General features: G+C 40.0%; 1 protein-coding gene across 1 annotated transcript in view; it reads right to left on the bottom strand.

Moving 5' to 3' along the window:
• CADPS (calcium dependent secretion activator) overlaps positions 1-17991 on the bottom strand; it is a 477787-nt gene that overhangs the window by 142002 nt on the left and 317794 nt on the right. The window contains exons 15-18 of the mRNA XM_044675693.1: positions 10820-10921; positions 7773-7836; positions 6620-6743; positions 2963-2980 (exon numbers count right to left, since the gene is read on the bottom strand). Of these exons, the coding sequence (XP_044531628.1) occupies positions 2963-2980; positions 6620-6743; positions 7773-7836; positions 10820-10921 (308 nt within the window). The remainder of the gene's footprint in view (positions 1-2962; positions 2981-6619; positions 6744-7772; positions 7837-10819; positions 10922-17991) is intronic.

Below are 17991 nucleotides of genomic sequence, written 5' to 3' on the forward strand. Positions count from 1 at the left end.
GTTCAAACCCGGCCTCAGCCACTTCCCAGCTGTGTGACCCTGGGCAAGTCACTTGACCCCCATTGCCCACCCTTACCACTCTTCCACCTATAAGACAATACACCAAAAATTAAGGGTTAAAAAAAAAAAGGAAAAAAAGAAAATAAAGAAAATAAATACATTACATCCTCTACTTACTTCCCTCCATTCTCCCCACCCTTCAGTCTGGTCATTAAACATTTACTAACACATTCATCCTTTTAATTCTAGACTGGAATTTCTAAATCTGGGGTCCGTGCATAGGTATTTTGAATATTTTGATAGCTGCATTTTAATATAATTGGTTTCCTTTTGTAATCTCATGTTTAGTTTGTGCATTTAAAAACATTGTTCAAAGAAGGGGGAAGGGTGTTTTATAGATTTTTCTAGTCTGTCAAAGAAATCCATGATGCAAAAAAGGTTAAGATGGCCCTAGTTAAATCCATTATCTGAAGTTTTTCACTGTTTAAGGCCAGTTTGATCATAAAAAGATTCATTTCTCTTACTATCATATTTAGAGGAAGAAAAGTATCTTTCAGTGTAATGTGAGCTCACTGAAAGCAGGGATAGTTTTGATATTTTTTTTTGGTAAACCCATTGCCTTGTTGATATTTAATAAACGTTTGCTGAATTGAATTGGATTGGTGAGGGCCTTGGGTCCTCTGGCCAGATGCTGTTGAGAAGAAATAGTCCCCCCATCTTGTTGGTAAACAAACGATGACTACTCAAGCTTGAAGTACACTTGTAGTAAAAGTATAAAAACAGAAGAGATAGTCCGAAATTCCCACGTGTCATTCTTGTTCATCTACCTGTACTTTTTCATTTCAAAAGAAAACGTTTCTTAGAAAAGCTGATCAATGAATAGGAATTATGAAAAAGATATCATGAAAAGCAAAGATCTAAGACTTTCTGTTTCTCTTACGCTTGGATCGGGCATGTGGCATTTTCCTAGATTTTGGCTCAATAGGAAGATCTTCACAAAGTCACACACTTTCTTTCCTCCTCTAAAGATCAAGGTGAAGCTGTTTCACCTCCTGTTTCAAGGTAATTACTTCAAAATGATAACTTTTGTCATTTTTACTTATTTTTGTCCACTGAGGTTTCTGAGGGAGGGGAGGAGAGACCAAACGATTAGCTCAATTTTCCTTTTTAAAAAAAGGAAGAAAAGCTAAGGATGAAATGATTTGGAGATAAATGAAGAAACATATGAAGGTCATAAGTATGTCTAATAAGGGAGAGAGCTGGTCACTGACAATATCCACTTTCCAGAAAGAGGAAAAACATTTTTAATTGAACCAGGAGAAGCCTTTGAGGCTCCCAAGGAACGAAAGAGAGAGCAGCACCCAAACTAAGAAACTCTGATATCAAAATCCTAATTTCTAGCTCTGAGAAATCTAGATCTGAGCAATTTGCTAGCAGGAAGAGGACCTTGAGTTGGTTCCATAGAAACATTCCATAGGAAGTTTGCCACCATTCACACAAGAAACCAGGTGCAGGCACTGGGCCAGAGAGAAGGCGATATTCTAAATGGCTTCAGAGAAAATCCAAACTCATTCATCCATTTTTGAATTCTTGGGCTTCTTATTATGCTAAAAGGGAGATTATAAAAGTGCTCTATTCACTATGAAGTTTCCCCCCGAAGGAATATAATTAAAGAACTATTTTGTTGTTTAAAGACAATATATGCCTTTGTTGAGTACATGAAGTTAAAAAAAACAAATAGAAATACTCTCCATTGGATATATATAAATATAAATATATATATAAATATATATATCATATAATGGAGATCTATTTGATAGGATCTCTGATTTCATTGGTTTGGGGGGGGCTTCCAGGAAATAACTCCCTCCACTAAAACCTACTGGACCCTTCCTTGCAATTTAGAGAATTGCTTAGCACACTGTGAGGGTAAGTGACTTGCTTGGATGCACACAGGCATTATGTAACAAAGCTGCGCAGAATGGTCACACATCCTGGGCTTTCAGACTGTAGATTCCAAGCTGAGCTCTCTATCCACTATATGCTGTTGCTTTTCCAGCAATACAAATTCACGAAGGAAATGGGAATCATCAGCTTGTGGATAGGTACAACTTGTTATTGAATTAGGAGATACAGGCTAGGGAATTGCCTGAGGTACAGAGAGATTATAAGTGACTTGCTCAGTGTCACACAGCTAGCTATGGAGGTGGGATTTGAATCGGGTCTTCTTAACTCCAGGATCAGTGCTCTAGCATACCAGGTCACACACTACTTCTTTGGTTAACAGCAGTAGCTTGATGTCAGGCTCTTGCTTTATGGAATCTACTCAGAGGTGTTATTAACCAACAAAAACAGAACATCCAATTAGTAGGAGCTTCCCAGAAGGTCACCCCACAAAGAAGAGTAACAAAAACAGTGGAACGCATGAACCACCAGGACAAATCACCAAAATGGCTTACATCCATTTTTCTGCCTACTCACAAATTTGCTCTTCCCATACAATAACAAACAACAACGATAACACAAACATGTCTCCTCTAGCTTCATTGCTAGTAGTACACATTCACTGAATAACACAAACTTCTCCATAGGTCAGAATACAAGAAAAGAAAAACAATGGAAAATAAAAATGAGGATTAATTTGATTCAGTAGCCTTTGAAAGTAAATATGACCACATGAGGCCAGATCAGAAAAAATGTTTGCACCAACAAATGGAATGATGTTCCATTGAAAAGGAGAAATTCTGTTCCTTTGAAGTTTGTGCCTTTATAGAAGCTCTCTAGAAGGTCAACAGCTAAGGGGTATGATGTGTGTTGAGACAGCACAAATTAACTCCTTAAGCATTATTGTAACTCCCCTTCAGTCTCCGGGAGTGTACAACTTAAGGAGCCGGATAAAAAGAAAATACGAAAATAAACTAAATATAACTCTTTAGTTTATAATGCATATACAATTGTTCACCTGTGTCCTTTTGATTCTCTAAATGAGAGAGAGAAAGAGAGAGAGAGAGAGAGAAAAAGAGAGAAAGAGAGGAGAGCAACAAGGAGAGAAGAGAGAGATAAGAACAGATACGCAGAATTAATGAGCAAGTGGACCAAAATGCCCCCCACTTATGTGTGATATATGACATTCGAAAGAAAAAAAGTTGCCCCCTGGATTCCCACCGCCCTGAAGTATGGGGATCAGCAAAAAAGGCTCCTTCACAGAGGTGGAAAATGCTGCACAAATAGAAAATTAGTCAAATCAAGGTCAATGTGGGATTAAGCTATGAAACATACACAGAACTCTCTACAGGACAATTAAGTCATATGTTCTAGCCAGAGCTTGGAGGAACAGGACAAATCAGTCTAAAGAGAAGGAGGGCAAGCGACTGAGCTAGAGAGATAACAGACAGGAGGCACATAGATATCTGTCTATGTACATATGTACATAGACAGATATCTATGTGCCCTAGAGTTGTATGCAGAGAAAGGCCTGCTTTATGGACTCTGGGACCCAGGATTATTCTGAGCTCTTCAGTATGGAAAAGAAAGGCACAAAAAGAACGCCTTGCCCCCAGGGTCCTTCTTCTAACCCCTGGCTGCTCATTGCTCCCCTGGTGTAGCTGCTACCTTCTGATTGTGTACCAGTGACAAGTACTTTATGAACTGACACTACATAGAAGCAAAGTAAAAATGCATTCAGGTCACAGACACGGAACAACGGAAACAGACTGACAGACAAATCGGAGCTTATCACAAACAAATGGCTTCATTGTCTAACCTGGTTTTAGGCTGATAAAAAGTGACCGGACTTCTCACACTGGGGTTTCACAGACAGAACCAACAGACAAGCCAAATGCTAAAAGACTTGAAGCAAGGAAAGTGAGTTGGTTTGGATCTGAATTGTCTTGAGGTAATGAAAACAGAAAGAGTGAAGATAGCTAGCATGGAAAGGAGGTGGTAGGTACTCACGAATGGTTAAATCCATCACTTGAGAGGCCAAGCAGAAGACAGGATGCTCATACATTTCTCTCTTTTTCCCTATAAAAGAGGATTTGGGCATGCAAGAGGCTTAGGTCAGAGGTAAAGAGGTTAAAGGTCACAGGTCAGAGGAAAACGTTACATTAGCTCAAAAGGAAAATAGCCACAGAGTATTTTGGGATCAACACAGGATAAAAGAAAAAGGAATTTTAAAATCGAAGATCTACTGGATTAACCATTCAGCATGCCATGAGTCACAAGAGAGGCTGTGACCACGATTGTACAAGTCCTTTTGGAATTGTTTGCAAGAATACAATGACCAAAAACATCATGGGTCAAGGGAAACAGAATCTCATTGGTTTAAGGCTCCGAGATACTAAGGATTTCAGACTTTAGTATCTAAGGCTCTTGAGGTATTTCTTCATAAACATAGTTGCCAACAATATTACTACAACTTGGTTGCGAAATTCTGTCATTAGCCAGAGCTTTGCAAGTCAGTAGGAGAGGCTCGAGTATCCCAATTGAAGGTGGCATTTTTTTCCCCTGCTGGTGTAAACAGGTGTTTGTAAAGGAAAGTTGCATGGTAGTAATATTTTTGAGTCCTCCACGTGCCCACGCACAGTGGACTATGCTCATGAAAGAAAACCTAGTGCATGCAGCTGGTGGATGTTGGGTTGTTGGAGTTAACAATCCCAGCATGCTTTGAAATTGGTGTCACAACCACTTTTTATAGAGGTCACATAGAAAAGTGGCTGAGCCAATCCCGGACAAGGAAGGAGAGAAGCAAGAGAGAGCAGGTAGTGTGGAATGAAGTACTTCTCTGAAAAGAGAGCTGGAAAAAAAGGATTTGTTGCTTCAAAGTACTCCCAGACCTAAAAGTCACAGTGCAAAAGATAATTAACACAACTGAGAAGAATTGAGGCACAAAAGGAAAAGTACAAACTAGCTGGTCTACTTTGGAAATGAATGCATTTTTACTTACAGATCTTAAAGTTTGCCTTATTTATTCATTTATCTTAGGGGAGGGGGCATAGATTTATCTGAAAGAAGAGAGCAGATCTTACCGAAAGGTTAGTACTATCTACAACCAAGACCTACGGAGGGAGGCAGCTGCCATGATACCAATGCTGGGTTGGATCCAAGTCCTGTTCCATCCTCGCCTACTCTGGTTACCCATTTCAGTTGAATACAACCAACTGTCATCTCCTGTGAGGGTGAACGCTGGCAAAATCAGCTGATCATACAGCACTGAAACGGTCGGTCTTCTTCCTCCTCCTCTATTTTTGTCACTCATTACCAAGTCAAGAGTTGATAAACATCCTTTTAGTGCCCAATTCTTAAGTGTTTCTCACTGGATGCATAACAATGAATTCATTACCACTGGTACACAATTTGCATTGTCAGACAGACAAAATTGAAAAAAGGGAGGACATGTAATGTACAGAACACTGAAAATTTGACATAATCTTTACCTAATTCTCTAAGGAAACAAGGACTCTGGCAGGTGGCTGATCAGTTAAAAAAAATTTTTTTAATCCCCAAGTCAAACAATGTGGGTTTTGCTTGCTTAGGCAGTCGTCATGTTTCACACGTGAGAAAAAAAAAATCTGAATCCAGAATGCACATTGAGTTTTGCACACAGAGCTTCCACACTGATACACTTACACATCCATCAAGCTGGGTGGGCTTTTTCAAATCTCCCTCTAGCAGCCAACAAGGTAACAATGAAACGTTAGTGATACCTTTGGGACTGGGAGCCTCCCATCCCGCCCAGAAAACCAGAGCTCCACACATTGGATCTACTTAAAGGGATGATTAGATGGTCAGGAATGGTTATTTCTCAATGAATTTGAAGGTCTTGTGGTCTCGGTCACCCAAGGATTGGGAAGCCAAGAGCGAATGAGGTCCGGTGTAACTCCGGGACCATCTGAGAACTAGATCCTCTGCTAGCGTTACATAAAAATATTTAGAAACATCAACAAGAGGAAGACTCTTTCAAGGGATGAGAAATAGTGAAAGCAGAGTTGTGACGTTGCCTCCTTCATTCAGGCTTTTCTTGGACACTACTGGTAGTCATCCGTCACCCGCTCCATTCTTTCAGGTAACGAAGGTTGCAAACTCTGAATGTTTCAAATCTCGGGGCAGGTATTTGATGCCAAACATACCCAGCCTTAGAAAAGACTTCCATTGGTCTCATATTTTTGGCTAATTCCACCCCTCTTTTTCTCAGTAAACTGGCATTTTAAAACAATTCAGGATTTTGGTCTCTTATTCAATTACAAATACACCCAGGCATCATGTCCTCTTTCAGGTGAGTTTAGTTGCAAATTCAATATCATCATTTGAGCCCTTAGAATCCTTTTCCTTCTCAGACTACCTCATTACTTACTAATCTACGGATATGTTGTAGTTCCTCCGCAGTCTCCCAAACCAGGAGAATGTAAGCTCTTTGAAGACAGGGATTGTTTTGCATTTTTATCTTTGTATCCCTAGTCTAGTGCATCATCCTGTACATACATAATAGGTGGTTGTTTTTTTGTTTTTTTTTGATGGTAGTAGTGGAGGTGGGGAAAATTAAATACCCAACAGTCAGAAATTTTCCCAAGAGACCATATCAAAATTTTAGATTGAGACTGGTGACAGAAGGTAGCCTTACCTTCAATTTTGGCATACTCTGAGAGACGAGTATAGTTGACTAACGCAGCTTGCTCTAAGCATTTACGGATGACCGTTTTTACCTCCTCTTGTGGCACTGGGGTAACAATGTCTTTCATCAAAACCTTCAGATGGGAAAAGAAAAGGGGAGCAAGAAGGGAATTCACATGCATTACTCATTCACATTTCTAAAAGAAAATCGGGAATTGGAACTTAATGGGCTTGGGCACAGTTTTACAGAGTTCTAGGCTGATTCCATTGTGAGCAACACCATAATAGAGATGACTTGTGTGTAAAAAGTGGCATAAAAGTGATCGTTCAGGAAATGTGTGATCAGAAATGGAGGATTGGTTCTAAGGAGGAAGAGTGGTAAGGCTAGGAAATGGAGGTTAAGTGACTTTCCTAGGGACACAGAGCCAGGAAGTATCTGAGGTGAGATTTGAACCCATGACTCCCCTGAGTGGGTCTGGCTCTCCATCCACTGATCTTCCTAGCTGCCCGGATAATAGTTCTCAATGGAAGAATGAGGACTAACAGACGGATGGCTTGGGGCTTGGTGCCTAAAGAATGGCAGAAGGCCTACAGTAGAAGACCCCAATTACCTTGTGAGCATCCCCCAGTGAGGAATTTATGGGAGGTGACAGGTAAGAATATACCATGATGAGAAGACATGCATGGGCTGTAATCTGCACAACTGCGTGGATGGAGAAACCATACTGACAGGACCGAAGATCTACAGAAGCTTTGAAAAAGTTTCCATGGAAAGGTACATAATTTATCTTTCTCAGTCATTTACAAAGTAGCCTCTAGAATTGTTTTGAAAATGTTACTACCATGCATAAGGAAGATGGCAAAAGTCCATCTCTTTAACAGAAAAAACAACACCGTGAAATCATTTTTTCTTCAAATTTGGGTTAAGCCTAATGTTAATCATATGTATACAAACTTTAGGGGCGGGGAAGAAGATGCCCAGATGTTTGAAATTTTGTTGTGAAAGCATCTGGAATTGGGGCTGTTTTTTAGTTTTCATCCAGATGCTTGGTATAATCTAAACGGCATTCAGCTCATAAATAAAATCATTTGACAACGATATTCTATTATAATGAGGCTCCTGTACCTTAAATTTCCAACCTGTCTTGAACTTTCACTCTTACCCTTTCCAAAAGAGAGAGTGTAGCTTTTAACGCGCCTTCAGGTCGGCCAAATGGAAAGCAATACCTGAAAGAGACAGAGATTCTTTAGGCAGCACAAATACATGTGATAATTAGCACCAAGATATGAGAGTCCTACAACTTGATTCCTATAGCAACTCCTTTGGAGGCGCTGAAAATGCTTTAATCTGTCACATTATGTTATGTTAATACTGAATCACACAGGATGTGTGTGTGTGTGTGTGTGTGCGTGTGTGTTTGTGTGTAAAATGACTGAAGGCTGACTGGCAGACTTGTCTGCAGTAGGAAAGAATAATCAGTAAATTAAACAAGGTTTGATCTATGCCTTTACGGTGAAGGGATAATCCTTCCTTAGCTTAGATAAGACCTTTGGCATTGGTTACAGGAGTCAGCAGTGGGAGGTATTTATTGACTTCAGATCAGATCCGTTTGCTCTTCCAGTCACTGTTGACTTTGGCCAAATAGTGCATCTTGTGTGGAAAAGAAAAAGACTAACTTAGCCAATAGAGATAAAAATCAATCAGTATCTTTGAAATTGCTACTGTGTCCAAGGCACCGTGCTAGCAAATGGGGATACAAAGACAAAAACAAACAAGAAAACAACCCTTGCTCTCAGGGAGCTTACATTCTACTGGATGGAAACAACTTCTAACAGAGAAGTATATAAAAGCTATTTTGAGACAGGAGGGCATACTACTAGCTAGACTTATTAAAGGCATCAGGGAAGAGGTAAACTGAGTCTTCAAGGAAACTCATGGAACACGACAGAACCCAGAGGAGGTCTTTAGGTGTTTACCATCTAATTTGCCCCTTTGCCCATTGGTATTTGGTCCTTCCTTCCTTGCTCCACACAATTTCCTACACACAGCTGTTGCTTAAGGAATGTTTCCTAATTCTGTCCTCTAATGGGAGTAAGTTAGGCTCTTTTGAAAACTCCAGTGGCTGTCAGGCCACCAAGTGGCATTTAGTGCACTGGCATAGTAATTGATTCCCTGGGAGCCCGATATCACGAGACATATTCTGGAGCTTCCTGGAATGCTGATTTTTCTCTCAAGGAGCAGCCCTTGCCCTGTAAGTCTCGTGTCGCATTTCCATTTCTAACAGAACTGGACCGGCTGGTTATCTTATGAGTCGGGGGAAACCTACAAGCTGTCAAGACAGGTATATCTCTTATCCTCTCCTAGCATTTGCCCAGCCACATAACTAGACTGCCTGCTGTTATTTATTCCTGAATGAGAAAACATGTTTCTGGATGGGGAGAGGGAAAACCATCAGAGGGACTGGGATGATTCTTCTCTGCAGGGCTACAATTATTCCCATACGAGACAAAGTGAAAAACTGACACCATTTGCAAATAATTTTTGAGTGTCGTTTTCCTTTTTAATCGTTCCCTGGCCAACCTTTCTCATATCTGCCCTCTTTCTCCATCCCCCCATGTGCCACCAGCTTAGTTCAGGATCTCATCGCTCCTTGCCTGCACTATCACTATTGCTTCCTAATTGGTTTTCTCTGCATCCAGCCTCTCGCTTCTCCCATTCAACCTCTACACAGCTTTTCAAAATGAGTTTTTTGAAAGAGAAGGAGGGTCTAGGTTGTTTCCCTGTTTAAGAAGTTTTATTGGCTTCCTATTGCCTTGAAGATAAAATGCAAAATCCTCCGGCTAACATTTAAAGCCCTTCATGATTTGGCTACGAGTTATGTTTTCTGAATGATTCTGTATCCATCGTCCCAATGTACTCTCTGCTTTTACTGAAATGACTAGGCTGCTGATTGCCGAACATGATTTTCAGGTTCCCACTTCCATGCTTTTGCACAGACTTTCTCCCATGTCCGGGATGCCCTTTCTTTTTTATCTATCTACTTCCTGGATACCTTTGCTCCCCTCAAAGATCAGCTCAAGGGCCAGCTGCTCCAAAAATCCTTTCTCAATTTCACCAGTACTTAAGCGTTTTCCTAATAAATTTGCTATGTATTTATTTGGACGTCTATATTGATTTTTATTTATTTTTAAAAGATTATTTTCCCCTAATTACAGGAAAAAGCAATTTTTAATGTTAGTTTTTTAAAAATTGAGTTCCAAATACTCTCCCTCCCTCCTGCCCTCTTTCCCCTCTCCCCTCCCTGAGACAGTGAGCAATCGCAATCTGATATCCATTTTTACATGTCAAATTAATTTATATTTAAACCTGTCATTTCCCCTTGGAAGAATGTATACTTTCAGAGGATGGCATCTGACTGTTTAATTTGTCATTCTATCCCCTCTGTCTAGCATGGCATGAAGTAGAAATGAATAAAATTCTTATTGCATTGAATTGAAGTAAGTGGACTCTTTAGAGAGTGAGGTGAAAATTTGATTGTCAAAGAATAATCGAACTAAGAGGAGGTAGGTGGTGCAGTGGATAGAACACTGGGACTAGAGTCCTGATTAGACTAGGACAAGACCTGAGTTCAAATCCATCCTCAGAAACTTACTTGCTTGGGTGACCCTGGGCAAGTCATTTCTCTCTATTGGCCTTAGTTTCCTTACTGGTAAAATGAGCTGGACAAGGAAGTGGCAAACTATTTCAGTATCTTTGCCAAGAAAATCCCAAATGGGGTCACAAAGTCAGACACAAATGAATTGACTAAATAACAACATCAATAAGAATAACAACTGAATGGAGATAGACTATAGGATATAAGAGCTGGACATTCTATAGGCATGAACCTATTGGGTATCTGGGAATATAAGGTATGGAGTTTCTAACACTCCATTTTTATCCCTGTGGCAGCTCACATCATTAGAGGATGACTGTCTTTACCCAGGCAATAATCCATGTCTAATCAAGAGGTCCTTCTGGGACCTAGAGTCCTAATAGGATTCTAGGAGCACCAAAGGGACCTTAGAGACCATCAAATCCCATCCCCCCTTTTACAGATAAGGAAACTGAGGCTCAGGGAGGTTAAAAGGTTTCATGATTTGCCCAAGGTCCCACAGGGAACATCACAGAATCCTTTATTCCTACTCAGCCACAACTGTAATGCTGTACCTAAAATGTGTGATTTGATTTTCCAGAAGAACTCGGAGTCTCTCTTTGATTTCTTCAAAGCGTTCTTTTTCCTCAACTGTCACAGTTCCTATTCCATCAGGCCTGGAGGAAAAAAAAAAACAAACAAATGCAGGCTATGAAACAAACAATTCAAGACTTCCAATCTGACTCTGTTAAGTCAAATGTATGGCAGGAAGAACCCATCGCTTCCGAAAGGGCAGTGCTTCCTAAAATGACCAGCCTTGCCTTAAAGAAAAGCACATGGCCATCGATGGGGTCTAGATGATGTTCCTCAGTTCCAGTATTTGTCAAAATCATTCTTTTGTCAACTGGAGCCGAGTTTTCATGCCTACACTGAGAGAAATTCCCATTCATGTCCAGATGTTGGCAGATGACACAGTGCTTCCAGGTTACTTGGTGACACATTCACACTTATATTACAGAACCCAAAGCGACAGGCTTCATGTCGAGCTCTGTGCTAACAGCTTTTTAAAAGGCTCAGTTTTCAAGCTGCAATTACAGATGATCAAATTAATTTTTTTGTCCCTCTTTTCTTCCCTCCCTCTTTCCCTCCCTCCATCTATTCACTGGAGAACAGCTCGTGGGTTTCTACAGCATGAAATATTATTTCACAAATGTAAAAATAGATATCATAAGCCAATAAATTTAGCCTTAACCACCATCTCCAACATTTTAATAATCAATATATCAACCAACAAGTGTTTCTTGGATGCCAGCTATGTGCCAGGGACTCTGCTAGGTGCTAAGGACATAGAGACAAAAGACAATACTTCAGAGTTTTCCATTTATTGAAAGCAAATGCCTTTCTTTAAGTATTACTCCATGTGAAAGTCCTCTTATTTATATGGGTGAATCCACATATTTATGGGCCAATATAATACATTCTGAGTAACACACAGAGTAAAGGGCTCAGCATCTCAGGCCATGAGATGATCTGTCCTAGAAACTAAAAGTTTTGCAGACGGTTCGAGTTACCAAGAAAATCCCAGTAGGACTCCATTTTCCAGTTTGCAAATGGAATCATCTTAAAACCAAACAAATGGTCTTTTTTTCTTTTCTTTTCTTTTCTTTTTTTTTGCAGGACTTTTTGAGCATTGAGTCTGAGTTGGGAAAAGCGTGATCACTGCATAAGTCTGACTACACAAAAGACTTGGTAAATGACTGCAAGTCTGTATTGAATCTCTTGTCAGAGGCTAATTGGCAGCCTCCCTTTTAAATAGAAAATCATTTTTAAAGAATAAAAAATGTCCAATTAAAAAAAAATAGCCTCCTCCCTTACCAAGTCCCCAAACAAACAAACCCCAAAGCGCAAAACCTTACAGTCCAAATTTTGGAAGAAGAAATTGGGTAAAAGTCTCAACATCAGACCTGCAGGCTGAGCCTAGAAAAGTACCAGCTCTCCCAATTTCTTGGAGATATCAGCAATTTCATTCATAAAACGAAGGTATAACGATAGCTATTTTGCCTCCTTCCAGCATGGAATCTCCCTGAATCTGCATTTACAACTCTTGAATTTCCAAGGCCAAATGCACATGACACATTCAATTGCATTCTCTCAGTATTTTCATCATAATCCACAACTTCTTCAGCTGTGACATCAAACCGACTTTTGTTTAGAAGATGAGACAGGCAGTCACAGCTTGTAAACACAGGCACACACACACACACACACACATGCAAGCACAAACACACACACAAGATTTGGGGAAAAGTGATTCGTCACTTAAAGTGTTTAGTTTCTAGAGGGGGAATGAGCCAGAAAAAAAATCTTGTCAAATACAAGTTATAATTTAAGGGACAGTGATTTAATTAAAAAAAAAAAAGGATATGCTTAAATTGGTTTATTTGGAGTCATGCTTCCATCTTCAAAAAGGAGAGTAATAGTAACACAGGAAATTGAGAGAAATAGACAATGACCCTTAGTCTTCTGCATAAGATTATCCATTCATTATTAAAGAAACCCTCCATGTCGCTAATCAGAAAGCAGCACTTAGCGCTAAGCCTGAGATCCTAGAACTCAGTGAAAGAAGAAAGCAGCCATCCAGCTTCCCTAATTTGCAATCCTTCCTTATGCTGGCAGTCACAAGGAGCAGCTGAAAGGGTCAAAATAAAGATTTATTCCGCTGAGGGATTTTTGAAGAAGCAGGGGTTATTCTAGCCAAATACGGAATTTCCGCGAATTTTGCTACAGATAATTTTGGAAGGTGATAAGCCAGTGGAAAAGAAACCCCTCTGATACAAAACGAAGCCACGTTAAAAAAAAAAAAAAAAAGTAGAATGTTATGAAGATTTCAAAACGATGGAACTCAAAAACCAGCCTGAAGTTGTGAGCATGACCCCATCTTCTAGCTCAGGGATTCTTAGCCTTTTAGTGTGTGTGACTCAGGTCCCTTCAGCAGGGTGGTAAGGCCACAGAGGAATGCTTTTAAATGCATTAAATAAAATACACAAAGATTACAAAGGACACTTCTATTCAAATTCAGTTATCAAAATATTTTTTTTTAAATCCACAATGCTACAGGTTCCAGGTTAAGAACCCCTGCATGGTCGAGCTTCAATGAGTCTAATTTGGGCTTAACTTGTAGCCTCCAGTTGGGGGGTCTAAACGATTTCAAGTAATTCTTAATGAATGAATCTGCCAGGTGATAGTTTCCATTTATTATCAGATAATATAATAGGCTTTCTTTTATCCTATTATCTGAATACAATCCTATTCCTAAATAAAAAAAAAAAGAAAAGGATGTTCTTTAAGCAGTTTAGCAATCATTTATAAGATATCCTCCCTGTCTCTCCTCCCCCTAAATGAAGATGAGAATTGTCTTTCTTTAAAATAACTGAGTGTTATTGAGTCAAATTAATTGCTTGCCGTTTCCAGTACAGTGCATAAAATTCTATTCTCTCTCTCCATGCCTTGTCCCAGGATATATCAAGTCCAGGAAAATGGTCTCTTCTCACCTTTCCCTAGCAAAATCTTTAAGCTTCCTTTACTAATTAGTTCAGGAGCTACCACCAAAACAGGGTCTATCATGATCCTTGCCCCCTCTCCCAGTTGCTACAGACTTCCCTTCTGTGATTACTTAATATTTTCTTTGCACACATTTTGCATGTATTTATTTAGGTACATCTTGCTGGTAGAATGGATGCTCCTAGAAGCTAGAAATCCTTTTTTTTGTATCTTTTTATCTGTTGTTCTTGTGTAAAGGACCTGGCACCCCGACTGCTTCATACATGCTTATATTGAGTTTGAAAAATGTATCTAGGAGCAGGTAGGTAGCCCAGTGGATGGAGTAACAGACCTAGAATTGGGAGAACCTGGGTTCATATCCAATCTCAGATACTTCCTAGCTGTGCGACTCTGGGAAAATCATTAAATTCTGGTTGCCTAGCTTGTGCCACTCTTTTGTTTTAGAATTGACACAAAGACAGAAGGTAAGAGTTAAAAAACAAACAAACACCTAGCATAATAATAAAAGTAGCTAATGTATATATAGGGCCTACTGTGTTCCAGGTATTAATCTAAGTACTTTACAAATATTTTCTCATTTGGTACTCACAGCAATCCTGGGAAGTAGGTCCAATTATAATCCCCATTTTCCAGTCTAGAAAACTGAGGCAAATGGATGTTAAGTGGCTTGTGCCCAGTCAACCAACTAGGAAGAGTCTGATTCTGATTTTGAACTTAGGACTTCCTCACTTCAGGTCCAGTGTTCTATGCACCATGTAGCTGCCTAAAAATCTTTAGCCACAACTGACAGCTTTTTCTCTGAATATAAATTTGGTAGGAGATCCCTGTGGGTTACAAAGACCCATGGTGAATTTTGTGAGCTCATAGAGCTGGAATTCTGAAGCTGTTGGGGGTCATGGAGGCCTTTGGCAGTCTTGTAAAACCTATGGACCCTTTATCAGAAGAATACTTTCATTCTTAAAATAAAATATGCAGGATTACAAAGGAAATTTATTATTTTGAAATAGTTATCAGAATGTGAAAAACCCAATCAGCTGATCAACCTCAGTTTGAGATGTAGCATAAGGTGTTCAGGGGGATCAAGTCTCAGAGGAGGGAAAATGTTGAAAATGGATAACTTACTAGGGAGCTTGTTTCACATCTCTCTAGAGTTAAGAAAACTATCTTCTTATGCAAACAAAAACCAAATTCAGAAAAGAGTCTGAAGTTTCTCAAACAATGGGTTTGGCTGAATTAATTTTTAGAAAAAAGAGGGCTTGGTTGGTCAAACTGGATTGTGGGTGTAGATGAATGTCACTATGAAATCAAAGAGCTAAATGTTTTCTTAAATGCTTTACTGGCATCTAATTCTCTGCGGGAAAAAAAATGATTTTCAAGAGGAAGAAAATATTTGGTGGGTGGCCTCTTTTACATGCTGGAGATGCTTGGTTCCATACCCAGTCCCACTTCCCTGGTTAGGAGTGACTTACGGGAATCAGGCTGACAGTGGGAGGCATTAAGATTAAGCAGAATATTTATATAATCATCCATTCCCTGAAAGGCAGCCCAGTGAAGTGGAAATCATGTCATATTTGGCATCAGAGGAAATAGGAAGGATTCCTGGCTCTGCTGCTCTTACCACCTGGGTAATATTTGGCAAATTACTACCCTCTCTCGAATCTCAGTTTCCTCATCTGACAAATTCAGGGGATATGGGACTAGATGGTACCTGAGATGCTATTTAGCACTAACTCCTATGATCCCTGTCTCTCAAAGTTCTTTTTACATAATGTTTATATTGGATGAAGTGGAAAGAGGTCAGAATTTGAAGTCAGAGAACCTTGTTTGAATCCTGTCACTGCTACTGCCTAGCTATGTCACCTTATTGTTGTCATTCAGCCTTTTCAGTCCCATCTGACTCTTTGTGATCCCATTTGGGTTTTTCTTGGTAAAGAAAAGTTTGCTATTTCCTTCTCCAGCTAGTTTTGCAAATAAGGAAACTGAGGCAAACTGGGTTAAGTGACTTGTTCAAGGTCATCCAGCTAGAAAGTGTCCGAGGTCAAATATGAACCTGACTCTGGGCATGATAGTCTATGCAATGTGGTGCCATCTAGCTACCCATGGGACCTTAGCAAACTACTTAAATGAGCTCTAGATGATGGACCACTAAGGTCCCTTCTAGTTTTTAGATCTAGTCAGAGATAGCAGGTAGCTGTATGGTCGGACTGTTTCTGTTGTCTCAACAGGATGAACCCTGGTTCTTGTGCTAAGATAGGGATCCTCTTAAATGACCACTACGGGGCCCCTCTTTTATGTTTTTCTTTATGTGGGGTGTCACCCTCACACCCTTCTGGACCCCCATTTTAATATTTAAGTCTACTTCCCTGGTTATTCCCCATTACAATAGACAGACATGAACTCTAGGCGTCTATCCACAGAGAATTCCAGGATAAGATTTTTTTTTTTTTGTGGGGGAGGGAGGATGAGACCCATGATTTCATGTCAGGAAGTTTCAGTTTGTCAGGCTTTAAACAGTGATAAATTGCCTACTATGCACTGGGCACTGTGCTAAATGCTGGACACAAAAAGAGGCAAATGACATTCCTTGCCTTCAAGGAAGAAACTCCCTCCAGAAATACAGATTGGTAACTACTCGTTGGATAGAATACTAAGCCTGGACTTAATTGGCTTTTAAAAGTCTGTTCAGGTGGGCTTAATGCTCTTTTGTCTCCAAACTCACAAACTATAGTTTATAATTATGAGGAAATAAATGTTAAGTATGGGAGAAACCCCACCCCCCAAACCCTGAGTTCAAGTCTTGTATCAGACACTTACTAGCTGTGTGATCCTGGACAAGTCATTTAACTTCTTTTTGCCTTAATCCATTGGAGAAGGTAGTAGCAAACCACTCTAATATCTCTGCCAAGAAATCTCTACGGATAGTATTGGCATGATACTCTCCATAAGGTCATGAAGAGTAGGACAGGACTGAACAACAACTTCCTCTATTAGAATGTAAGGAAGACATTTACCTTTGGGCAGCTAGGTGGTACAATGGATAAAGTACTACGTTGAGATGATCTGGGTTCAAATCTGGCCTCAGACACTTACCAGCTGTGGGACCCTGGACAAGTCACTTAACTCCATTTGCCTCAGTTCCTCATCTATGAAATGAGGACTTACAAGAAGAAAATGGCATCTTTGTCAGGAAATGTCCATGGACAAAGTTCATAAGGACACAGAGTGGGATTGAGTTGGACAACAAACAAAAATCACTCTGAAATGTAAAGTCAAAGAGATTTGCCTGTTGCCTGAGGACGTGGATAGGTTAAATGATTTGCCTTGTGTCAAATAAGCAGTGTGTCTAGAGAGGTCTAGAATGAGCTATCTGTAAAGTGCTTAGAACAATGTTTGGTCCATAGTAGATGCTTAATGGATGCTTTTCCCCTTTCCTTCCACTTCTTGATTTGGCTCTCCATCCGTTGTGTCAAATAATCTCTTTGGAATCCACCTTAGCTTAGGAAATTGCTCTTAAAACAGTATCTTTCCAACTCCCTTGTCTTTACAGACACATAAAACAGTCTTTCATTTATTTCAATCAATCAACCTTGAAAATATCTCACTCATTCTCCTTGAGTGCTCACTGGAGAGCAACCATTCCCTCTCGAGTATCAGTGATCAGGCAGAACTTCAAACAATCTCTGGGTCAACTCGAGCCATTTTTGGAGTGGCTCAGATGACTGTGAGAGCCTGCCAACTGTGACCCATCCCCAGTGCCAAGCCCTCATCTCTCTGGCCATGGCAGATTAGATTACATCTGACACGAGGAGCATCTCTAGAATTCACCTTTCAGATTTTCGGCAAACCATTTTCTCACTGTCCTTCACGGAGCTGACATTTTCGGCAGCACGATCAGAAGGATGTCATGTCTGCTGCTTTTCAAGACCTTGTCAGGGTGGTTAGCGCCAGTCCTGTCATCTTCGCTCTCCTCACAATCTCCCATCTTGAGCCGTGTCACAAATAATCATACTTCCAATGTGTGTTTTCTTTCCTTTCCTTTTTTTTTTTTTTTGGTTAAATTAAATGGCCTTAGTCCAGCTGCACAGCTCATGAGTTACTACAGTTACCATCACTGGCATGTTATGAACCATTAATTAATGATGATCTCTTGTTTTAATCCAATGGAGTTAGAAACCTTGATTTTGAA

This window comes from Gracilinanus agilis, chromosome 1 (genome assembly GCF_016433145.1).
Source record: "Gracilinanus agilis isolate LMUSP501 chromosome 1, AgileGrace, whole genome shotgun sequence".
NCBI classification, from domain to species: domain Eukaryota; kingdom Metazoa; phylum Chordata; class Mammalia; order Didelphimorphia; family Didelphidae; genus Gracilinanus; species Gracilinanus agilis.